We start from the raw sequence: 25,900 nt of genomic DNA on the forward strand, positions 1-25,900 counted from the left end.
GCGCCACACGTTTTTCTCCTTGTTCTAGTGCGTTATATATATAAGCTCCCTATTATGCCACTTACTGATATCAACAATTCAAGAACTTTTAATTTAATAACAATAGAAATGAATTGGAATATATTAATTTCTAGTTTACTTTTTATTGTATTGGTTAATGAAGAAATCGCAATTTGTGGGAATTGAATTTTGGGACTTCAATTTGCAATTTTTTTTTCTATAATTTTATTTTAAAATTTGTGTAATGTTGTATTTTTATGGATTAGAAATTGTGGAATCCACAAGATATAAAATCTGTTGATTTGGATGGAATGCTAATGGTTTTATTTTTTACTCCAAAATTTAGAAGTATAAATGTAGCAAATAAAAGTTTATGGACTAATTGTGACATGGTCAAACTATAGGGATAAATTATAATTTTATTCTAAAAATAAGTTTGAGAATGGTAGATCCTACCAAAGTGTACACTTTTTAACCTTTTCCTACCATTGATTTTCCAAATTCATTAGAAGTAATTCTTAAAAATGCCAAACAAATCAAACTAAAAATATTAAAATAAGGGTAATAAAATAAACTTATATATATTGTGGGTCAAGTTGGGTCAAATGAGTTAAAAAACTATTAACTTGAACCCAACGCAACCCGAGTGATGTAGGACACAATTTACTGTTTAATTATTGTAATTTATTAATTTTGCATTTTTATGTAATGTTTTGTTATTTTAGGTGCTTTTAATACTTTTTATGTCAAATTTGGTTCTTGTTATGGTTAGGTATTAATTAGGACTTATTTTCTTGTCTGTCAAGTTTTACGGAGCCTTTAAATAAGCTCCTAAGTCTGTAAACATTTTTTCAGAGATTATTAATAAAAATTCAGATTTTTGTCTATTATTTTCTCTAGTGGATTTCAGATCTATCACTTTGTGGATTCAAGGAACTCTCGTGGATTCGAGATTTATTACCAAAAACTAACAGTTTAGTTTCTATTCCATTAAAAAAAGTATCATATGTGGTTTATTCAGGCTTTTACGACATCACTAAGACTCCAAATAAAATTTCAATTCAACCCAACCTACCAATCCGATGCTTCTGGTTGGGTTGAGTTTGATTTGTTTTGTACTGTTGGTGGGTTAGATGTACATGTCTACTTCTTACCAAATAGGAAAAATTGAAAAAGGTAAAAAAAAAAAATAAAAAAAAAATATTTTTCATGTTAAGAGTTTTGTAACTATTGTATCCATAAAAAATAATATTTAAGATTCAAATCCCCACTCTAATTGTAACCATCAATTTATGAAAAATAAAATTAAATGTTTTTCACACCAAAACAGACTTGAATTAGATATTTGCTTTATCAAAACACCCGGAACAACTTTTCATGTACTCCAATTGTAATTGCATCAAAGTTTAAATTAATTCAAAATTGAATTGATATATATATATATATATGAGTTGCGTTCAAGTTATACCTGATGTAACTCTAAACAATATTACACCAATCAATATGTTTTAATTAGATGTAAATTTTGACAAATCGACCGTTGGATTACATTATCTTTGTACATTCTCCATATTTTCAAAATTTTAAGGTGATCAAACATCAATAGTCATGTCATTTATCAATTGTAAAAATTTGAGTTTTTGTAGTTTAAAATAATGTATAAAAGATGAGTTTATGGATCGAATGGTAAATAACATCGGATTGGTATGAAAATTGGCATGTATATTTAGAACATATAGAACATATAATCCAAAGGTGGAATTTTCAAAGTATAAATTCATTAACAAGTTATTAAATAGTGTAATATTGTTTAAAGTTAAACCAAGTGTAATTAGAATCTAACCCATATATATATATATATTTGAAGTCAAGGCAAATCCCAAATATTATAGTTTACCAAACACCCCATAATTTTTTTTTTTTTTTTTTTTAATAACCGGCCAGTTTGAACTACAAATTTCCAATTCCATCACAACGCCAAAAATGGACAACACATTCGTGATTCATAGAACGTGTTGACGTAGAGCTGACGTTGATTAACGCCACTAAATCTTGACACGTGGTGATTGATGAACCGACACGGCATGTAGACCCCAAACAACGTGGCTTTTAAGTTTGGTCAATGGGATAGACTGGGGCTTATGGGTGTGAAGTGTGAACTTTCATATAAAAGGGTAGAAGGAAGGACGCGAGTCAACGCGTTTTTTTTTTTTTTTTTTGCAAAATTCGGCTCAAATCAGTTTAGAGATATTTTTCCTGACTATTACACAGGAGTTTATAAGGTTATTTATTTATATTAGGTAAACAAGTTATACATCTAATTAATGGCCTGTTTGGGAGTTTAGAGAGAGAGGAGAGTAGAGGGGAGTAGAGGGGAGGGGAGTAGTGGGGAGGAGAGTAGAGGAGAATGATTACCCTCCACATTGTTTGGATGTTTTTATAATTAGTAAGGGGGAAGGGAGTAATTAGCCCTTCCCCTTGTTTTTAACATTGTAATTTTATAAATATAATAAGGGTAAATTAGGTAATTTACTTTATAAATAATTTTATGTGCTCTACTCTCCCTCCAAATCTCTCCAATTTGGGGGAATTAAAAATGAGGGGGTTGGAGGTAGTTGAAACCCCTCCAAACCCCTCCAAATCCCTCCCCCTCCTTCCTTAAAAAACTCCCAAACAAGGTAATTGAATTACTCCCCTTTCCTCTACTCTACTCCCCCTCCTTTTTTAAACATCCAAACATGCCATAAGAGTAGTAATACTGTGTTGTGTTGAATAGTTTATAATATTTTTACGACATTTTTATAATAAATTTTTATAGCAAATTATAAGTTATAGGTGAAAAAATAATAATAATCATGAGACTAAATTAGAATCAATAACAACTTACCTTTTAAATTTTTTTTTTAAATTTCTGTACTTTATTATGTGATTAAAATTGTATAGGATAGTTATTATCGCTTATTATGTTAAAAGTAGATACTTCTAAGGTTTAATACAAAACTTTTTTTTCCCTTATGTAGTACACAAAAAAAAAAAGTTCATTTAATATTTTTTGGTACTACCATGACCATGTTCTGTACGTCAATTTGAGAATCAATTTAAAATTTATTTTTCAAAAGACAAAATTAATAACCAGATTTAGTCTCTTAATTATGTCATATGTCATCATCAGCCTTGAAAAAAAATTGCTGAGTCTTCTTAATTTCACGAAAGAATACTGTAACTGAATACATTTCCAATTGCAATAAAGTAATATCAATATATGAATTGCCGTGGCCATAATCACCGAATCTTACTTGTTTGATCTTAAGCGTTGGAGACAATTTCTCTTCGGTGGTAGGTGCGCTCAACATTGAACTTCGGCCATGACTTATTACAAAATAATAATGATGAAGACTTTTATTTGCTCATTGCTGATTCAACATGTGGGGCCGTTCATATATATTTTATTTTATTTATAAAGATATTTACTTTCTTGGTGAGTATTCCATACAAACTAATTTCTTGGAAGCCTGTACGTGTACAAAAGCAGGTGTGAACAAGGAGAGTGGTTGGACTGTATGACCAAACCAATGTGTACTTTTCAAAAGTTAGAAATGTAGGAAGCAAACAGAAGCCCATGACTGCTTCTTCCAATATTGCTTTAGAAACAAAAATTTTTCCTATCAATTTTGCCATTTCTTTATTTCCAATAATATTTTATTTTATTTTTAAAAAAACAAAGAAAATGATTTCTTATAGTTTATATTGGTCTGTCTGCAATGCAAATCGACAGTCATGCATGTATATATTCTAGACACAACAAGAACAAGTCAACAAACCCAACTCTTCCAACCATATTTTAACACCCACTTTCCCTTCTCTGTCCTCCATGCCTCCTCTAACATCTATATATTATTGAATTTTGATCCATAACTTTGATAATAAGATTGAGAACATACCTTAGGAAACAATTTCAGTATCATCTGGAACATATATACCTATATACTGAAAACTTGTTTTTCTATTGAGGTGTTCATCTCTAGGCCATATATACCTCAAAAACCCTCAAAACTTTACAGTTGTGATCACCAACCATGAGTAAAGCTTTGACAACTTTGTTGTTTTCTTGTATTCTGTTCTCTCTCTCTGTTTCATCCTATGCTCAGACCTGTAACTCCTACACTTTCTCTAACAAAGTATATGCCTTATGCCAAGACCTTCCTGTTTTGAATGCATTCCTTCACTATACCTATAACAGTTCAGCCAACACACTTGATGTTGCGTATAGAGTCACTGGAGCCACAGCTTCAAATTGGATTGCTTGGGCTATCAACCCTAGTGGACAACAAATGCCAGGGTCACAAGCCCTTGTGGCCTATCAAAACTCTTCTGGAGTTCAGGCATTTACATCCGCAGTAACAAGTACTAATATTGCTACGCTGTCAGAGAGTACTTTGAGCTTTGGGGTGTCTAATCTCAATGCAACATTTTTGAACAATGAAATGATCATATCCGCTACTTTGGCACTTACTAGTGGCATGACAACTGTGAACCAAGTCTGGCAAGTTGGTCCAGTCAGTGGAAATAATCTTCAATCGCATGATACCAGTTCCAGTGCAGGTAACATGCGATCAATGGGCACTTTGAATCTTCTTGATGGAACAACAACTTCAGGAGGAGGAGCCAGTTCAAAGCTTCGAAGAGAGAATGTAAGTGATTCAATCTTCAAGTTTTTTTTAGCAAGTAGATCATATTTTTGCTTAATTTTACATGATTGCTGTTGTTGCTAAATTGATTAGAGGGTTCCTTTCCATCTTAACTACCAATCTTCTGGGTTCTTTTGATGAGTTTTCGTGCGATTGATACCTATTCAGAAACTCAAAATTAACCATAAATAATAGATGCCCTCTTGATTAATTCTATTGTATGATTATAAATTAACATCTTTGTGATGGTTCCTATAGAGGCAAATATTTAATTGGTCTTAATTTTTACCGTTCAACCTTAGTTCTTTCATAGCTGTACTTGAATCTTGTCCTGCTAGGCAAGATTACAGCAAGAGACAGATTCTGTCTCAGTAGGACATGTATTTTTTTCCCTTATAGTCTAACTCTATGTTTGGTTTGAGGGAATGGAAAATAAGAGAAAAAGAATAAAGGAGAAGGGAAAAATGTAGGCCCAAGTATAAGTGTATGTATCCAACCAGCGGAAAAGAGTTAATTTCTCTTACTTTCCCTCCTCTTCCCCTCAAACCAAACATAGTGGAAGTGTAAGTGTGTGAGTCTCCCTGAATTCTGGCCTTTGCCCTTAAACTTCACAAATACTTGTGGAGTGACTATGGGTGAGGGGTGGTAAAACAGATATTTCTAAGATTCTTTTCTTGAATAAAGACAAGCACTAAAAACAAAGATCTACGCATTTTTCACATGCTCAATAACATGAACCATTTGTCTGTGTTACTTGTTTGTAAGAATAATTCAGAAACAAAAACATCTTCTCTATATTCAAGGGTCTAATTTTTCCAATATTGGATTGAATATTTTCAGGTTCATGGAGTACTAAACGCTGTTAGTTGGGGAACATTGATGCCTTTGGGAGTGATCATTGCTAGGTACCTGAAGGTGTTTAAGTCAGCAGATCCAGCATGGTTTTATCTGCATATTGCGTGCCAAACTTCTGCCTATGTTGTTGGGGTGGCCGGCTGGGCAACGGGTATGAAACTAGGCAGCGAGACTAGCCTTCACAATTATCCACATAGGAACATTGGCATAACCCTCTTCTGCCTTGGAACACTTCAGGTACTCCATTATTTCATCCATACATGAACTCTAACTCATTGCTTATGAGATGAAATTATCAATCTTGATCATTTAAACTAGTTAAGTGTCATATCATGAGGCAATTTATCAACAATTCAATGTTCTTTCCTCTTTGTCATTGATTAGCATTCAGCTTATCCTTATTATGTTTGTTTTCCTCCTAACTGGCTCTGCCTCTAATGTTTTCTGAACAGGACTAAATCATCTTAAGCGAGTCACATTTACTAATACTATATCAACTACGCAATTTCCTTTCCTGCACACTTTATAATGTGTCTATTGTAGTTTACTTACAACTGTGTTAAATGGTTGTAGGTGTTTGCCCTGCTTTTGCGGCCAAAGAAGGATCACAAATATAGGTTATATTGGAACATCTACCACCATTCAATTGGATACACTGTCATTATTCTGAGCATTGTTAATGTCTTTAAGGGACTTGACCTCTTGGACCCTGAGAAGAAGTGGAAGAAGATATATACAGCGATTCTAATTTTCTTGGGCTTTAATGCAGCTATGTTGGAAGCTTTTACTTGGTACATTGTTATAAAAAGGAAAAAGACAGGCTCTGACAAGTACCCTTCCCATGAGAATGGAGCGAACGGAGCCAATGGGTATGGTGCAAGAGCACAGCAGGGAGTGTAGTTTGTAGATTAGAACATCTTTCTTGGATGCCATCGGTGAGGGTATTTGGATGTCCCACTTGTTTGGGAGAGTTTATTACTTTTATTTTATTTAATTTTAGCTTTCACCTAGTAGTTGATGTTTGGAGAGTCATAGGGTGTAATTTATTGCAGTATATGTAGATTGACTTCCTATTTTGTTATTTGTTTTCAGATTGATCTTATTTAATTCAATTATTTCGGAGTTTTTACTAAGAGTATTGGGTTCTTCTGATTTGACAACTTTTAAAAATAAAAAGAAAGAGCCTGGACATGAGGGAAGACCAAGTCCCTTATGTTCTACTAAGGACAGGTATATGTCCCAAATGAATGTATATTAACCCTGTGTCGGTGTCTGTGTCTGTGTCACGGCCTTTAAATAAATGTAAAAGATTGAAAAGGAAGCGTGAATCATGGATGTACTCTGTCACTTTGCGTTTGAGTTTCAGTTGATTCTACGTTAAACAATTAAAAGGTATTGAAAACATAATAAGAATTGAGGACCATTTCCGAAAGGAGTGAAGTGGGGTTTGTTTCTTTGAGCGTTGATGTTTAGTTAAGGGGCACAGTGTTCTTGGCACATGACTTACCCAAAAGCACGTTGTTGAGGTCCAAAAACATTATAAGTATTAAAATTCAAAACTAAGGGGCACTCAAAGATAAACTAGTCCCAATCCGTTAGCCAAGGCCAACTTAAAATGGGTAAAAGGAAGCCCAAAACCATGAATGAGCAAGCCCTGTGCCTTTGAAAATGAAAAAAGTAATAAAAAAAAAAAAGCTTTGAAAATGAAGAAAAAAGTTAAAAAAAAAAAGCTTGATCCAACTTTTGTGAGAAGAACTCTCAAGGAGCCCAAAAAGAGACTAGATCAGGATACCTTGGAACTGCCAGAATCATGGGGATCTTCGAGAAATGCAAGAAAGAATCAGCTGAAATTTGGACAGTTCAAGGAAGCATGCTTATAGACAAAAGGAACGAAGATAGACATGTCCCATCAGTCGCTTATGACTTAGAAAAAATTGATGACTTAGGAATCAGTACTTGGTAAAAAGAAGCTTGGTACCTCAGGAAAAGCAAGAAGGTGAACCATGAAAGATGGTGGTTGGAGATCTTTTAGCTTAATAGAGGGGAATCTGCTTATTTAGAGAAAATGACAAAGGGTGAAGCAGCCAAAAGAAGGGGTCTGAAAAGGTCTCTCTAGAAGCTTTGGGAAAGGAAATTAAAAGTTAGCTTTAAGGACTCCCAAAAAGAGGAAGGTCAGCTGAGGACTTTTTGGGGAGAAACCTCAAAAGAAGAATATAGCGAGAAAATGAGGAAATAACTAGCCACCAATGTTGCTAACATAACATTGGTTTTGGTATCTAAGGTAGCAAATTGAGGGAATTAATGGCACACCAAAAACCCTAAGAATATACTATAAAATGGGGATCAAGCCATCAACAAAAACCATTTAGCAATAACTAATCAGAGCAAAAAGAGCCTTTGAGAGGCTTCTAAACCTCATAAAAATATAAAAAAAGGGAAAACACTTTGAGGATCCTGAGATAAGTACTAGAGGATAAACTTGGATTCAAGGAGATTCAAACCTCACAAGTTTTGGAGCCTACAAAGAGCTATCTAAGTCTTTGACTTTTGAACTTCTTTAAATCTTGTGACATATCCTAGTGAAAACTAAGGTCCAATGTACTAAAACTCAATATAATGACATATCAACTTATTTTCTGAGGATTCCTGGCGTCTTTACTTTTTTTTTTCTTTACTATTCCTTAGCCATTTACTTTACAATATATATATATATATATATATATATATATATATATATATATATTTATATTTATATTTGTATGTATGAATATGTATGTATTGTAGGATCCATATTTTGTGCACAACTTGCTTCGTAATCAGTCTAATATAGCTGTGATAAATCAAATCCAGTGCACCAAACAAGTATAAAACTCTTTAGGGGCCTAGGATCCTTGATTCCACTTGGGCCTAGATACTATCCAAAATAAGCACCACACATGTTTTTGTTGATGTATTTATATAATGAGGTTAAAAAGGCTAAATGTAAAATTAGAGTGCCACATGATAGAAGCTCGTGCACTCCCACATGAGATCTCTGTTTATACACACACAACATGACTAAACTTTAGGTTCAATAATAGAAATCTCTTTAATGACTTGACCTTCTTCAAAATTTTCATCCTCTGCAACAAATCAGCGTTGTATTTTATGTAATTAAACGATAATGTACTGAATTGTAGATTTCAGAATGTTTTTTTTACCCTTATCAATGTTGAAGTCACCAAAAATCGAAGAAACTTGTCCCTATTTTAACTAGTATATCGATTATCTCAGGAGGTTTATATTGATTTGCAACAAATAGCTACCAAAACCAAAAATGAAAAAAGAAAAAGAAAAAAAGAAGTGATTTAAGATGAAAGAAATTAATATACTCATTAACATACAATGCCCAAAGATCAATGTCAATACATCACGTTGAAGACATGAAAGGTGTCTAATTTTATTGACTTAGAATCCTACAAACAGGAGAAATGAGCACTTAGATACTTCATACTATATTATAAACCCATAAAATTCTCTCTAAAAATTCACGGTAACTATTTAGCTTAGGTCACAATATGTATCTCTCTAACATTCAAAAGCCCATGGCAACTATATATATAAAAATTCCATGGAAAGTTATAACTATTTATCTTAAGCACATGGAAATTATATTCAAAACTCATGGCAATTATATATACCTTCAAAAACCCATGGCAATCATTTGCAAAAAAATCTATGAAAAAGTTATCATTTCGTCATGCTTGTTATTTATCTCACTAACATTTAGATCTCATGAATATTATCAATATCAAAGCCCATAACACATTATTTATAAAAGACCATGGAAACCATTATATAAAAACTCATGGAAAATATTATTTATGAAAGATAATGGAAATCATTATTTAAAAACCTATGGCAAGTATTCATGAAAGCCTAACATATACACTATTTTTGCTAACAAAAAACAGCTCATGTAAATTATGAACCCCTGACAATATTATTTATCTAATAGGGCCCAAGTGCAAGCCCAGTGAAATACTCCCCAAGACAGGGCCCATCCTGAAAAGTTTAGCCCGCTTGGCAAAGCCCAGCAATAAACCATAGCAGAGGAAGCCACATTTGAAACTAAGTCAGCTGGGCCTTGACTGAATGCCAGCTGGACAACACCAAAATAAGGTCATATCAGCCCCTTTGTCCCTACCACCTCTGACGTGAACGGTATCCAAGAGGTGGGCTGGCACCTCAAAGCTAAAAAGCTAGAGAGCAATAAATGTTTTTCTTATTCTTCACTTTCTGGTCACAATTCAAGGAAGCCATGACTAGTGCTTCAACTAATCATATTATTGCTTACTAAAAATAAATATAATTGATTCATGAACCAAGTCCATGAATGGGAATGTTTGGCCAAAATGGGAAATTAACCACATATGCTGAAGAATATAGTTAGTAGGTATTAGTTTGAAAGTATATATAATAGTAACATCTCGACTCTTAGAGAGTCGATTTTGGGGCTATAAATCGACTCTTTAATGCTCGATTTTCATGGTCTGATTCTGTCCGATGTGGCATTTTTTCCACGTGGCGACTACTTGGAAATCGAGTCTTAAAGACTCGATTTACAAGCAAAATTTTTTTTTTTTCTAAGTCCATCCATTTCCAGTGCAAAACCCACCGCCAAAAAAAAAAAAAGCCCACCTGGGTCGCGCGCCCAGGCAGCGCGACCCAGGTCGCGAGCCCAGGCAGCGCGACCCAGGTCGCGCGCCCAGGCAGCGCGACCCAGGTCGCGCGCCCAGGCAGCGCGACCAGGCAGGGTCGCGACCTGGCAGCGCGACCCAGGTCGCGCGACCAAGCAGGGTCGTGGCCTGGCAGCGCGACCCAGGTGGGTTTTTTTTTTTTTTTTTTTTTTTTTTTTTTTTTGCACTGGGAACGGATGGACTTAGAAAAAAAAAAAATTTTGTTTGTAAATCGAGTCTTTAAGACTCGATTTCCAAGTAGTCGCCACGTGGAAAAAATGTCAAATCAGACAGAATCAGACTATGAAAATCGAGCATTAAAGAGTCGATTTATACCCCAAAATCGACTCTTAAAGAGTCGAGATGTTACTATTATATATACTTTCAAACCGATGCCTACTAACTATATTCTTCAGCATCTATGGCTATTTGCCCATTTTGACCGGGAATGTTTTGGGAAAAGTGGTTTGGAGGGCATTAGGAGATTCCAATAGAGTTCTCAGCAAGTGGCTTAGAGTGATAACCAACACTTGCGAACTTTGATCCTAGTTGCAGCTAACAAGATCATTGGTCCTAATTCATGCTCTAATCCCATGAGCTTAGGATAATCTCCTAAATTCTAGCATTTAGGGTCGGTTTGGATACAGCTGATAACTGAAAACTGAAAATACTGTAGCAAAATAATTTTTAAATGTGTGAATAGTACTACGGGACCTATTTTTAATAAAAAATTGCTAAAAGTGCATGAACAGTGCACACACAGTGCTCGTAGTACGTTTTGTCTGAAACGTGACAAAAAAATAAAAAAAAAGGTTAAAAAACACTAAACCCTGGACGCGTTTAGTTGTATCCAAACCAAGCCTTAATGTCAAGGTTGTTGAATCTTAGCCACCAGCTGCCATTACCCAAAGAAGCAAAAACCTCCAAAAGCTAATCACACCATTTTTAACCAAATCATAGGATAGAAAATTTGAGATTCCCTTGCTTATTAGACCTGATCTTCTTGGATTTTGCTAATCACTCCCTAAAACTCTATTATAAAATGAACCCACCGTCAACCCCTAAAAATACGCCATCTTCTCATAAATCATCCACTTACTATCTTATTTTCAATTCAGAAGTTAGCATTCTCGGCTCATAAATTAGTCTCTTAGTTCATATATTAGCCTCTTAGCTTTTAGTTCATGAATATCTCCCATACACTTACCCACAAGCATTCTTCCCCACTTCATCAAGATAATTCCAACAATACCCACCAACCCTATTATCTTACATCTTATTATATTCTCATAAATACTTCATCCATCACGCTATTCTTAGCTCATAAGTAAGTTCTAGAGTTCATAAAGTATCTTTCAGTCCATAAACATCTTTATACGCATCCCCACAAACACTTTCTTCCATCTCATCAAAAAGTTCCAGCAGCATAAAAAGCCTAAAATGTCATGGCTAAAGAGAGCTAAACACCAGCTTATCCATCTTCTATATTTACACATCGACATACCTACTCATCAATCTCCACAAAGTAACTCCCATCATTTAATATATATAAATACCTCATTATTAGCATGGCAAGACACAGATATTGTTATAATATTTGCTGCATTAGCTCGGACCTCTCTCTCTCTCTCTCTCTCTTCCTTTATTCCACCGTAATTTTTCTTCTTTTACTTGTAATTATGGAGTTTTAGTCCTATATTGCTTTTACATTGAATGCTGTGAAATTCTTTCCCCCTGTTCAATTTAATAATAGAGAAAATACATGATTTTTATAATGTGAACATATTTCTCAATCTGTCGAACATCTAACTGTTGGACCCTTCTCTTGTTTCATTGTTGGACTATTATTTGAGCACTTGTTGTGGAGGACCATTTTTTGTGCTAGTTTATCTTTGCAAGTGGTATTCTTAGGATCTTATTATAATCCAGGGATATAATAAGGACCTTGGGCAGAAATTGGCATTTCCCATTTCACCAATAGCCTAAGTCATTTTAAGATCACTCTTAATTTCCCAAATATTTTATTGGCAATAAAAAACCACCCCAACAAGATTATAAATATATATATATGCACCCTCACATTTATGCTCCGTTTGTTTTGATATAAAATATTTGCAGAAAAATATTTTCATTTACAGTGTTTGACAATGTATATGAAAATGTTGTGTAAAATATTTTTCAGTATTTGACACAACATAAAATGGAAATAAAAAAACTAGTAAAAATTTAAAATTGTACTGAGACATCACCAATAGCTAAAAAGGTTGAATCTATTTATACAAGTTCAAAATAATGAATAGCATCATGATCGTTTAAGGGATACTATGATAAATTGTACTGAGACATCACCGATGGTTAAAAAGCTGAAGTTTGTAAATCATCTTGTAAACTTCTTTTGTTGTAGAAAGCTGTGTAGAGAAAATGTGTAATTAGCTAGTGCACAGAATTTTGTGCAATAAGCAATTGATCAAAACAAGGAGATAAGCACACAATTATATTAAGCATATCACTAATTAACCTTTCAATGAATATATATATATATATATATATATATATATATATATATATATATATATATATATATATGGGCAAAACTTAAGTAAAGTTACTTAGATTCCCCTCTTAATTTTTTGACACCTGTTACTTAGCAAACAGATGTTATCTCTTTTTGTTTTCTTCTGTTATTTTTTATTTATTTTTTGTTTCCCTGACCTGTGACTGGAAGAAAGCACAAAGCAAATGCTTTCTTTAGTTTAGATCTAACAACTTTGAACATTCATCATCCATCTCTTTTTGTACACTCTTCTGTTAATTTTTTATTTTTTATTTATTATTATTTTTGTTTCCTGACATTTGACTGCAAGAAAGCACAAAGCAAATGCTTTCTTCAATTTAGATCTAAGAACTTTGAACATTGATCATACCAATGGCGGAGGCAGAGGCGGAGGTGGAGGCTTGTACGACGACATTTACTGCGAGCCGCTGAGGTTCGGAGTGGCTGCTACACTTTTGCCACGCGCTGAGGACTACAACAAGATATTCGAGAGCTTCCACGCCTCACACGCCACTTCCATTCCAGTCCAGGATCTCCCCGTGGTCGATGAGGAAGGCTCTGAGGTCTTCTTCAATGTTCGGAGCTCCGGCTTCGACTACTCCAAGGTCTTCGGCGGCGGCGGTGGCGGTGGACTAGATTTCGTTGTCTTCTATAAGGACTTGCTTTTTGACTTGTCTGAAGAAGATGAAGAAGCTTGGTATGATGAATGTTCAGAGTTGTTAGATCTAAACTGAAGAAAGCATCTGCTTTGTGCTTTCTTCCAGTCATAGGTTAGGGAAACAAAAATAATAATAATAATAATAATAACGGAAGAAAACAAAATGAGATAACGTCCGTTTGCTAAGTAACAGGTGTCAAAAAATTAAGAGGGGAACCTAAGTAACTGTACCTAAGGAATTGTACCTAAGTTTTGCCCTATATATATATATTCATTGATTAAGGCAAAAATGTGTAAGTTTCAGGCTAGCATCCAGGTTGCATCATACAATCAAAACAATGACCACAAAATGACCATTAACCGTTGGATCCTTGCATCATCATAATTCCAACCACATTTTTTATTTGAGTGGTATAACAATAAGAAATTGGAGTTGGCTGGATAAATTCTATACTTATAAAAAATGAATAGTTCAGCTCAACTGATGCTGCAGCAATGGGATGGACAGAGAAGAATTATGCATAATTGTACCCCAAAACTAGTCTTTTGGCCCCTACTCAATTCAATAAGACTATTTGGTCTAATGAACCTCCAAGGTAACTGACTGTATGTGGTAGATAGATTATTGAGAATTGACTGCTCAGGGTATCATATGATTTCCTTACCATCTCTCTATTACTCTGACTTGCCCTTGCCCCTTTAATCTTTCTCTCTCTCATCAATCTAAAGATTATATTAAATCAGATATGTGAACAAATTATAAGTCAATTAAACTCTTAATTTTATTCCAGATAATTTCCACTAGCAAACTGTAATTATCTCTATCCCTTTTATATTAAACCCAAACCCCGATTTCCCCAGATTAGAGGTGGAAGTGGCAGAGTTCAGTTGCTATTTTGCGTGATGAACTTAGCAAAATCATCACTTTAGCTTAATTCCAATACATGTAGCCTTTGGAACAATGTTTATTCCTACTGCTTTGGTAAGATAAGAGAAGACGGAAGGGTAAAGTTGAATCCCTTTGAGTTTTGACTCCCACCCTTAAGTCAAACTACTTCAATCATTCCATTCTAGTCTTGACCTTCACCCCCTACACCATAACAGTATTCAATACTAACTCTACATTCTATAGACCATGAACCAGCAGAATTCAACTCAATATAATTGTTGCTTGGCAAAGGCATTCCATTCCAGGTACAGGCCCCTCCATAAGGGTTTCCTCCTACTACTTTTATAGAAGGTAAGTGACAAATCACCAAAACCACAATCTGTAAAAATTTTCTGCAACCAACTCAATGGCCTACAAAAATTAATAAAGCAGTAGTAAAGGAGAGAGAGAGAGAGAGTATCTATTAGTATTTTCATTTAACAATCACCCCATTGTTAAATGAAAGCTCAGAATCAGCAGTCAATATTTCAACCTAATAGTTCAGGTAATCCAAGGAGAGTATCTTGTCCTTAATGGCCTGTTACAAAGTGAAAGAACTTGCAAAATATTTCTCAACCAATACAGCAGAACCTGCAAAATATTTCTGGACAAAATATAACATTACCATAATACTAATGAATCCACCTATGTATGGCGTGCTAAGTTCCACAAGACTAGAACAGTAGCTGCTATTATTCCAGTTATTACAACAGCTAGAATTTTTCCAGGAGTGAATGGTGCTGTCATATTCATTATTTTGATGTAGTCAATAGTTTTCACACCCTTGTGCATACATTCTGGAAAATAATAAAACAAAACAAAAATAATTGACCAAGATAAGAACTATTAGTATTTTTTACATAAATTGATTAACATGATTATGATCTCATATACAAATATAGAGTGCTTCAGGGCCATTAGTTAAACATGGTTGTGGGGAATTGTTTTAAACAATCATCGAGTCCTGTGTCCCACAATTTTAATCATCATTTTTTTTTTTTTGCTTATGTTGAAGACACAGCTCCCAATGAATAGGATACGAGAAATCTATCAATATAGGCTACATTGTGAGACAAAGTACAAACATGGCCTCAAAGGGAATCAAACATTGAATTCATATCAGATCTGCTACTTCAAATTCTAACAAGGACTCTTGGATCTCAAACATATATCATAAACTAGTATACAATAAGTTCGTCACAAATTATCAAAATGTCACACATAAATAAAACCCCCAAAAAAAATCCAGATCTGAAAATCATAAACCCTAACTCATATCAAACAACCAATGTCAAAATCATCAAAAAAATAAATAAACTCACACAATCAAATCAACACCAAAAAACCCATATGAAAAATGATAAGAAATCAAATATTTGTAAAAAATTATGATTTATCCAAAAAAAAACCTGAAACTTTGAGTTGTTTTTCCAACAAGGAGTAGAAATCGAACCTAAGAAAAACCAGAGAAGGGTTAGAGATGAAGAAAAACGAAAAGAAAATGAGAAATCTAAAAAGGCAAAAAAGTACCTGGTTTTGCCGGCTATGGGCGGCGCCGGCGGAAGCTGGAGTTGCCCGGTGGTGCCTTGGACCTTGGAGCCAGAGAGTGGCGGGAGAGGGGACCGGAGGTGGCTGGCTTTTGTGGAGAGAAATCTGTGAGGGTAGCTGGATTTTTTTGGAGAGATATACGAGAAGGAGTTTTTTTTTTTTTTTTTTTTTTTTTAAATAACTGTAAAAGCTAAACAATTTTGTTAGTTAACAATATTTCCAAACTATTTAGGAAGCTAACGTCTCGAGTCTTTTCGACTTAATTTCTGTAGCAAAACGAGTCTTCAAGACTTGATTTCCATGAGGTGCGTAGATGGATTAAAAAAATCCACGTAGAACTCCCTCCAGAAAAACCTATCACAGGCCAACGCAAAAAACCCAGATCAGCTAGATATCACATAATGCAGCAACCATAAACCAGAAAATAAAAATCAACAACGCAGAAACCCATAACAGCAAAAAATCACAGAATGCAGCAACCAGAAACTAGAAAATGTAGCAACCCAGAACAGCACAAAACAGCAACCCAGAAAACATAAATAGGCCAACCAAGAAAGAAAGGAAAAAAAAAAAAAAAAAAAAACCCAGTTAATCAACCTAGAAAACACTAACAGACCAACCCAGAAAACACAAACCCACAACAAAAAATATTCCATCGGAGAACCAACCCAGAAAAAACATAAAATGAATCAAGAGACAAACCAAACCAGAAAACACAAAAACGGACCTTTGGTGCTGAGATCAACAAACCCAAGCCGTTTCAGTGCTAAGATCATCAAACCCATAATGCTTCAGTGTTGAGATCGTGAATTTTGAGTTTGAGTTTTTGTTCCAATTTCGAGATCGTGATTTTTGGGTTTGAGATTTGAGAAAAGGGTTTGGATGTTTGAGGAAGGAGAAGAAGAAGAAGGAAGAACCGTCTGGAGAAGAACTATCTTGGGACGACATATGGAGAACGAAAAAAAAAAAAAAAAGGAGAAAAAGAAGGAAGAAAGATGGTCTACAGGAACTTGAGTCTTAGAGACTCGAGTTCCACGTGGATTAAAATTGAATTGCTAGTTTCCTAAATAGTTTAGAAACGTTGCTAGCTAATAAAATTGTTTGGTTTTTATAGTTATTTAAAAAAAACTGAGTTTTAGTGCGAATGTAATTGCGGGAGTGATAAGTATCGTGGTCTGAAGGATTGAGCAAATGTAAAATGTTTTTCCAAAAATTTAAATGTAAAATATTTTACATAAATTTGCTTAGGAGTGTGTTTGGATATCGCTTATTGCTAAAAATTGAAAACTGAAAATACTATAGCAAAATAATTTTTAAATGTGTAAATAGTACCGTGAGACCCATTTTTAAAGTTGTTTTTAGTGAAAAATGGTACTTGCGGGTCTCGTAAAGCCAAATGCAGATGCATAGGATAAAAAACGCAATCCAAACGAATACCAGGTTGATTTGGTTGATTAAAAATATTTTACTTTTGACTAAATATTTTACTACAAAACGAACACTATAAAATTGGAAAATATTTCCTTAAAAATATTTTACATTGAAACAAACGTAGCCTAAACATTCTCTTATGGAGGAATATTATGTTACGAAAGTAACCATTTGAGATGGGATGAAGAAGAGCTTATTTGTTGCATTTAAAAGGTACTAGGCTAGCAACTTAATGGGTTAACTACAATAGTTATTTAATATAGAATAGTAAGAGCAACCACATCAGTGGTTGCAAAAATGTGTAAAATGCAAAAAGTGCTTAATGTTGTACATTTTATTCAAAAAAAAATCTACATCAGTTTGTGTAAAGATATGCAAATATACACTACGATTATGCAAATGAATAGTAACCGTGCATATATACACGGTTACTATTCATGTGTAAAAGATTTTTTATTCTTTTTTTCTTTCTCCTCTATCAAACTACTTCTCTTCCCCAACATTTATAACAACCCAACGCACCAGAATAAGAAGAAGGAAGAAGAAAATAACCACCCAACCCAGTGCCACCACCAAACACCGCAACCTTGCATGGAAAATTAACCCAAAATCAACGGAAAAGCAATTAGAAAATCCAACTCAAAATCAATCAAAACTCATTGGTAAACCCAGCCCAAAAATAGTCCAAACCCATTGGAAAACCCAGCCTAAACCAGACTTAACAAAAAACTCACGTGAAATGCCCAACGGAGTCGGATCTGCCGCTTGATCTGTTGCCGCTCGATCTGCTTCCGCTGGGTCTTCCATTGCTGCTGTTGGATCTTCCATTGCTAACGTCAGTTTGGGGTGGGAGGTGAAGGGTCATTGGTTAGGGGTAAGAGGCGAAGGGTCTGTGGTGGAGGAGAGAGGGAGGGGCGAAGGAAAGAGGGAGGCTGAATCGACAGAGGGCTGAGGCGGCGAGTTGGATCGGCAGTGACGGTTGGTTGGGTGAGGCGGCTGTGAGGGAGAGAGTGAGGGAAAGAGAGGAACGGGTGAGAGAGCGAGAGAATGGGTATTAATAAATAATAAAAAAACAATAAATAATATTATTAAATTAGAATAGATGTGTAAAATAGATATAAACTAATGTGGGTATTTTAAAAATGTAATAATATAAAATAGAAAAAAGTAAGTTTTTAATGTAAAATAGATGAAAATTTTTAAACGGACTAATGTGGTTGCTCTAACGAGCTAAAGTGAAAGGCAAGAGGGATCATAGGAAAAAAAAGTTGTCAAGATGGAGGCTTTGTACGCTAGAGAAAATCTGTACAGATAAGAGAAAAACATTAGTGGCTTCTTTTAGGAACGAAAGTAGAATTCATAATTAGGAGTAGTAAGTGGTGCCATCACCCCCAACAAAACAAAACCTCCACCACACACGAATGTTCAAAAGCTGAAATGCCAAACGTCATTCTTCACGGTGTGAGAATGGCAGTCTCCTCCTCCAACTCTTTCCTATCCACATCTCTCCTCAAACCCAGCTTCTCCCACTTCCCTTTAAAACGCCTCGTTTCAATTCCCACCTGTCTCTACAACAGCAACAACAACAAGAAGAAACTTTCAACCGCAACACCAGCTTGTGCTATTGCCACCGATTCTTCTCAGTCTCACGCTCAGACTGCCACTTTCTCCCTAAACGACGAAACCCAGATTGAGAAAACCGAGAAACTCGTCCTTCCCACCAACCAATCCTCTCAGAATCTACTCAGAATCCGCCACACGGTAATTTTAATTTTGTCAAAAAGCTAATAATTCTTTCGTTTTTTTTATTTATTTTTGTTGTCATTGGTAGATAAAGCAATTGATTTGTGAACTTGGGTTATTTATGGCTCTTTTTTTTTTTTTTTTTTTTTTTTTTTTTTCCTGATTTTTATGTTACAAAATGGTATCTAAACAAATGGGTTTTTGTTTTTGTATGCCCAAAATACATGCTAGTGTTAAATTTTATTGTAATTAGTTCACTTTCTTTGCATTAGTAGCCCAGCAAATACCAGTTCATTTTACTGTTTCACATCTTTACTTTGTTCTATGAATTTAAGTAATATATGTATGTATGTGTGCCATCGATTGGGACTATGGCTCTTGGTACCCTGTTTTTGGGGGACTGATTGCTTTATTTGCATCAACATATAGTGTGCACATGTGATGGCCATGGCTGTTCAAAAGCTATACCCAGATGCGAAAGTGACGATTGGGCCGTGGATAGATAGTGGATTTTATTATGATTTTGATATTGAGCCTTTAACGGATAAAGACTTGAAGAGGATCAAGAAAGAGATGGCAAGTATACTCTTTTTATTTTTATTTTTTTATGAGTAACTTTTTCTTGTTTTTGAAATTTTAGAATGGAGGCTTACGAGCTTTGGAAACTATTCATTAGCCTATGGTTTCAGGGTACAGAATTTATTTCTTACATCCATCTGTAGGATCGGATCATTGCTAGAAATTTACCACTTATAAGAGAAGAAGTTTCAAGAGATGAAGCTCAGAGAAGAATAATGGCTATCAATGAACCTTACAAAGTAGAGATTTTGGAAAGTATTAAGGAGGACCCCATTACCATCTATCATATTGGTATGACTTGTCACTGACTTTTAATTATTGTTCCCCACGTCTTATGTGCTTTTGTTAAAACTTGTCATTTGATGTGCATCCCCTTTGCTATACTTCTTGTCTAAGTATAATGTCTTTTTAATTTGTTGAAATGAAGATTACCAATAGCCCCAAAAGCTTGAGCTATTAAAACAATACTGAATTTAAACATTTAACCGATATTTAAATACTCCTCACTTGTGCGCCTAGACTCCCCCTTAATAAGTGGTGCCTAACATGTGGGATTTTAACTTTTAAAATGGGAGGTAGAGTAAAGTCACAGTCCAAACTCAAGACCACTTGCTTTGAGACCATGATAAATTATGAATTGTCCCAAAAGCGTAAGCTATTAGGAAATTGTGAATTTAATAATTTTTTTAACCATTATTGTAGCAGGACAAGTACAATTTTTCTTTGTAGAGTTTGATTCTAAATGAAGTAGTATGCAGTTAGATGTGAACTTATCTAAATCTTCTGATTGTATTATTCTATTTTCTTTCCAGGTAATGAATGGTGGGATCTTTGTGCTGGGCCTCATGTTGAATCTACTGGAAATATTAACAGGAAAGCTGTTGAACTTGAATCTGTTGCTGGTGCATACTGGAGAGGGGATGAAAAGAAACCAATGCTGCAGAGGATCTATGGCACTGCATGGGAAAATGAAGAACAATTGAAAGCATACCTTCATTTCAAAGAGGAGGCTAGACGCCGGGATCACAGACGCCTTGGCCAAGATCTTGATCTGTTCTCCATACAGGTACTTGTTCCACATTGAACTGATACTGTTCTATGCTGCTTGTACAGATTAATTAGTTAGAATTTCTATCTAATTTGATTTTGTTGTTAGATTGCCGATTTCATTCTTTACTTTAGCTTATTGGCTACATTTATGCAGGATGAAGCTGGTGGTGGTTTAGTTTTCTGGCATCCAAAGGGTGCTATTGTGAGGCACATAATAGAAGATTCGTGGAAAAAAATACACATTGAACGTGGTTATAATCTGTTGTATACTCCACATGTGGCCAAGGCAGACCTTTGGAAGATCAGTGGCCATTTGGATTTCTACAAAGAGAATATGTATGATCAGATGAATATCGAGGATGAACTTTATCAACTTCGACCAATGAATTGCCCTTACCACATTCTAGTTTACAAAAGAAAGCTTAACTCTTACCGGGATTTTCCTATTAGAGTTGCAGAGTTGGGAACAGTATATAGATATGAATTATCTGGAAGCTTACATGGCCTTTTCCGTGTAAGGGGTTTCACCCAGGTATATTATTATTTCTTATTTTGTAATTGTCACTCCATGTATTCAAATGCTCTTGATGTTTTTCCAATCATATGATCTTTCATAATTATAGGAAGACCAAAGTCAACTGTCAGTCTTCACGGTGTTGTATAGTGAATATAACATAGCAGAACAGGTGGATAGAAGTTGGCCCTCTTTCTGCTGTCACAACATGCATATATGACCTGGTTTTTGGTTTAACCTCAGGATCCCTTTTGCAGGATGATGCGCACATCTTTTGTTTAGAGGATCAAATCAAAGATGAAATCAGTGGTGTCCTAGATCTTACAGAAGAAATATTACTGCAATTTGGTTTTAGCAAGTATGAAGTCAATCTCTCTACAAGACCAGAGAAAGCTGTTGGAGGTGATGATATATGGGAGAAAGCAACATCTGCCCTTAAAGATGCTTTGAATGATAAAGGGTGGAGCTATCAACTTGATGAAGGTGGTGGTGCCTTTTATGGCCCAAAGATTGATCTCAAGATTGAGGATGCTCTTGGAAGGAAGTGGCAATGTTCAACCATACAGGCAATTTCTAAACTGAAAAGTCTGTAGAATTTGACGTGCATTTAGATTGGTGCAGCTAGACTGTCTAAATCATCTCTCTCTATCTCTCTCTCTCACTTTCTATATATATATATATATACATATATATATGCACACACTTCTGATAGTCCTTAAAAAGTGTTTGGTCAGGTTCAAAGCATTCTTTTAAATGATATAAAAAAACACTGATTGTTTAATTTCATATTTCTTTTCAACTTTTGCAGGTTGATTTTAATTTGCCCCAGCGATTTGACATCACATATGTTGACTCAAACTCAGAAAAGAAGCGACCTATCATGATCCACAGAGCAGTACTTGGATCCTTGGAGCGATTCTTTGGAGTTCTCATAGAACATTATGCAGGGGATTTTCCTTTGTGGCTTTCACCTGTCCAAGCTCGAGTTTTACCAGTTACAGACATCCAGGTATATATTCTCTTAGGTAGATTTATGGAGCATGTTTGGTTGTCTAAACAATTTGTGTAGCCCGTTTTTTATTTTGCATAGAATATAATGCATAAGTTCATCATAATAAATGGGACAGTTTAAGCATGGCAGCCATCATCATACAGTGTGAAATGGGGTGTTTCATGAAATTCTGAGGATTTTTTCTATCCTATCAGTCTGGTGATGACTAATTTCTTCCAATGGCTCCATTTACGATGATGAATTTGTGCATTAGATGGTATGTGCGATTTGAGCCAACCCAACTATCATGGGTAACCAAACTAACTGTGAAATAGTTGAAAGGAAATAATTGCATGTCTTTAAACAGCTTGAATACTGCAATGAGGTGACAAAAAAATTGAAAGCAAACAGCATTCGAGCTGAAGTTAGCCATGGTGAGCGTTTGCCAAAACTCATTAGAAATGCAGAGAAGCAAAGAATTCCATTAATGGCTGTGGTGGGCCCCAAGGAAGCTGAAACTCAAACTGTTACAGTTAGATCTAGGTTTGGAGGAGAGCTAGGAACAATGACGATTGATGATTTTGTAAGCAGAATCAAGACTGCCACTGAGAACAGGACTTCATTTTGAGGTACACTTAGATGAGAAAAGATGGTGTTCTACTTATTTTAAAGATGTCTATGCCAACAGAAAAAAAGAAAAAGATGGAACAATTTTATGATGTAGTTATTCTTTTACACTGAGTATATATATATTGGAGCACCATATCATTGTGTCCAAATGTTCTTTAGTAATCTTTTTGGTTGGAATGTGGACTGGAGGGGATAGAATTGTTTTAGGAGGGAAAGAAATATCATTACAATTTTAATTTACATTCCAATGCTTTCATTCAATTTTCCATGTTCATTCCCAGCTTTCTTGTCCCCTGCTATCACAATTTTTTTTACAACAGTGAGTTAGACCAGACAGACATTAGCACACGGGCTAGCAAGGGATTAACTATTCATACAGTACATAAAAGAACTCAAAAAAAGAAAAAAGAAAAAAAAGATTCTTAACTATTTTGATTTGTCAAACTGTCGTAGCAATACCAAATTTCCACATGGTTTTCTGATCATGATTAGATAACACCGATCTTGAAATGAAATCTCCATTTGAGTATCCCTAGTAAATGTTGTCTATTCTTAACTTTAAAATTGGCCTACCAAAGAAAGGCACGTCTATAATGGAAATGCATCTGTCAAGATTTCTCTGGAAACTAGATGGCCAAATAGAGGCCAAACTCGAAGAAAATCCAATTAAATTTTAAATTGGAATTCGATTAGAGTTTAATTTTGTACAACGTGTCCCATTCATCTAATCTAAATTTTTAAATTTTTGTGGCAAGTGGGTTAATTCAGTATAAAAATTGGATTTCAATTAAAGTTTAATATTGTGCTTAAGTCTCCCATCTAATTTAAGTTTTTTAATTTTTGTGTTAAATGAGTTAATTTAGTATACAAAACAAGGAGTCCAATATATATATATATACACACACACACACTATAAAAAACTTAATTATATATTTAATTCTATATATAAAATTAGAGGAAGATAGAGTTTGAAATATTTTATATTTATGAGGGTTTTTTTTTTGTTTTGGTATAGCTAAAATCAATTCAAATTTATAAGCTATTTATGTAATATACTATGACTATGTATGGTCTATTACTAACTAGGTAATACATATATACGTACGTACATACGTATCTCCATATATAAATCAATTCAAATTTAGGAGATATTATTTGATCAATTTATTTTTTTATTGTCTGTTGTATTTAGTAGAATTTAACAGACAATAATTGTGAATTGATATTGTATATGTAGTATCCAATAGTGATTTTCAAAATTATATACGTAATAGCAAGATAATGAAAAACTTGGCGTAAACAATATCATGTAAATTACAAGGAAAAACTATTTTAGTACTTCCAAATGTCCTGGTCGAACTATGTTCTATATGTTTAATAACTCAAATTAACATTAATAGCATTACTACAATTCATCATTCCCGTACGTAAGCATAGTTTACATACCAGTTAATATCAATAGTGTAATCGAGTTTAACTTATATCTTTTGGTTTTTCCAACTGTTTTTTTTTTTGGTTGTTGAGAAGAAGAATGGTTTTTCCAACTTAGATATAAGTTTTAATTGGGAAATCTAATATACCATACCTAAGTCTTACTTTTTGAATGAAGATGTTGAGGTTGAAATTGTCGTGGCCCTAACTATTGAATTAAAAAAAAAAGAAAAGAAAAGAAAGACAAGTAGTAGGATATATACGTCGGTGACAACCTTTGAGACTAAAATTAGTGGGGTCTTCAATACATTTCAGAACTTGTTCATTCTGTTGATATGGTAACTAGTAAGTGAGTGATTTATTTATTTTAATTTTTTTTTAACAGAATTTTAATTTATGGTGTTAGTTCATGATAATAACTCTTTATTATCAGAAAAAGACACTAAATAATTTTAGGTGTAGGTGGGGATTGAACCTCAAATCTCTTTTTAACCACTAGAAACTTTATCAGTTGAGCTAACTGGAATCTAATAATTATTTTAAGTTAAAGTTAAGTCTTAGCTTATTTTTTGATCTCACCTGCATTCGAATTTATTGTTGTAGTCAAAGTTGAATGATGTCACCTCTTAATTGAGGGTTGAGGCAATATCGAATCCAACTCGAACCTTTGATTTCAAGAAAAATCATGCCAAATATATATAAGAAAAAGATTAGGTCCATTAATTTCTTTAATATATATGTAGCTTAACAAATTTTACTAAAAGATCATCTTGTCTCCCCCTATTCTATATACCTATAGGGAAAGTACCTAATGTCTTTAAAGAAAAAATACCAACTTTTGTGATCGGTTTGGATATATTTTTTATTTTTTCTTTTTTCTTATAGGCCAGTGTGATATGCAATCAGAATATATTGCATCTTGATGTGGAAGTTTGACCCTACCATCTTATCTAAACTCTCTTTTTATCACCACCTATGTTATTAATAACGTTTGACTAAATGAATAGTTTCATAGCTTGTCCACAATACATGATCTTTCAAATGTAACATAAAATCTAAATAGCAAGAACTAATGGCTTTAATGGTTGGAGGTCAAATAAGCTTCCACACAACCCAAGTGGTTCCTTATAATATGTAATTGTTCATGCATGTGAATTTTTAGAGCCGATAAGCCTGCTGGTAAATTAATTAAGCATGCACAATGACCCTAATAATGGAGGATCACTTTACTCTAAAGAAACGAAAAATACCACCAACATACATGATACATACATACATACATTTTTTTTTTAAGTCAAAGATATAAGACCACCTAATATTAGGTTGAAGTTCTTGTGGTTATTGAGCATCCTTGCTTACACCATAAAATGAAGCCATTAAGGGTGACATACATCTTCGTGATTTAAAAGATTCAAACTAAAAGAAGTTACATAAAGAAATAGATACTATAAAATAAAATAAAAAGAAGAGGAAGAGAAATACAACATGGATTCAAAACTTACCATAGGAGCAGTATGCTTCATGATAATCTGGCTTGCACTAATCAGAAAATCCCAAGGTGCAGATATCAACGTAATAAAAT

General features: G+C 34.3%; 2 protein-coding genes and 1 long non-coding RNA gene across 3 annotated transcripts; 2 read left to right on the forward strand and 1 right to left on the reverse strand.

The window, feature by feature from the left end:
- Positions 1 to 3,553: 3,553 nt before the first annotated feature.
- On the forward strand, positions 3,554 to 6,676 carry LOC142640372 (cytochrome b561 and DOMON domain-containing protein At5g47530-like). Its single transcript, XM_075814431.1, has 3 exons — positions 3,554 to 4,691; positions 5,529 to 5,780; positions 6,117 to 6,676. Exons 1-3 carry the CDS (start codon positions 4,077 to 4,079, stop codon positions 6,441 to 6,443), a joined length of 1,194 nt encoding a protein of 397 aa, XP_075670546.1. The 5' UTR covers positions 3,554 to 4,076; the 3' UTR covers positions 6,444 to 6,676.
- A 5,677-nt stretch (positions 6,677 to 12,353) lies between these two features.
- Positions 12,354 to 16,096, reverse strand: LOC142637861 (uncharacterized). Its single transcript, XR_012844921.1, has 4 exons — positions 15,932 to 16,096; positions 15,811 to 15,854; positions 13,186 to 13,490; positions 12,354 to 12,669 (listed from the first exon to the last, which is right to left on the reverse strand). It is a non-coding gene; the product is annotated as an uncharacterized LOC142637861 (long non-coding RNA).
- Positions 16,097 to 18,720: 2,624 nt separating this feature from the next.
- Positions 18,721 to 23,160, forward strand: LOC142641348 (threonine--tRNA ligase, chloroplastic/mitochondrial 2). The gene is made up of 8 exons (XM_075815765.1): positions 18,721 to 19,141; positions 19,553 to 19,699; positions 19,846 to 19,993; positions 20,515 to 20,768; positions 20,907 to 21,284; positions 21,524 to 21,832; positions 22,075 to 22,275; positions 22,625 to 23,160. Exons 1-8 carry the CDS (start codon positions 18,818 to 18,820, stop codon positions 22,883 to 22,885), a joined length of 2,022 nt encoding a protein of 673 aa, XP_075671880.1. The 5' UTR covers positions 18,721 to 18,817; the 3' UTR covers positions 22,886 to 23,160.
- Positions 23,161 to 25,900: the final 2,740 nt, after the last annotated feature.

Source organism: Castanea sativa, chromosome 6, assembly GCF_040712315.1.
Source record: "Castanea sativa cultivar Marrone di Chiusa Pesio chromosome 6, ASM4071231v1".
In the NCBI taxonomy this organism is placed as follows: Eukaryota; Viridiplantae; Streptophyta; class Magnoliopsida; order Fagales; family Fagaceae; genus Castanea; species Castanea sativa.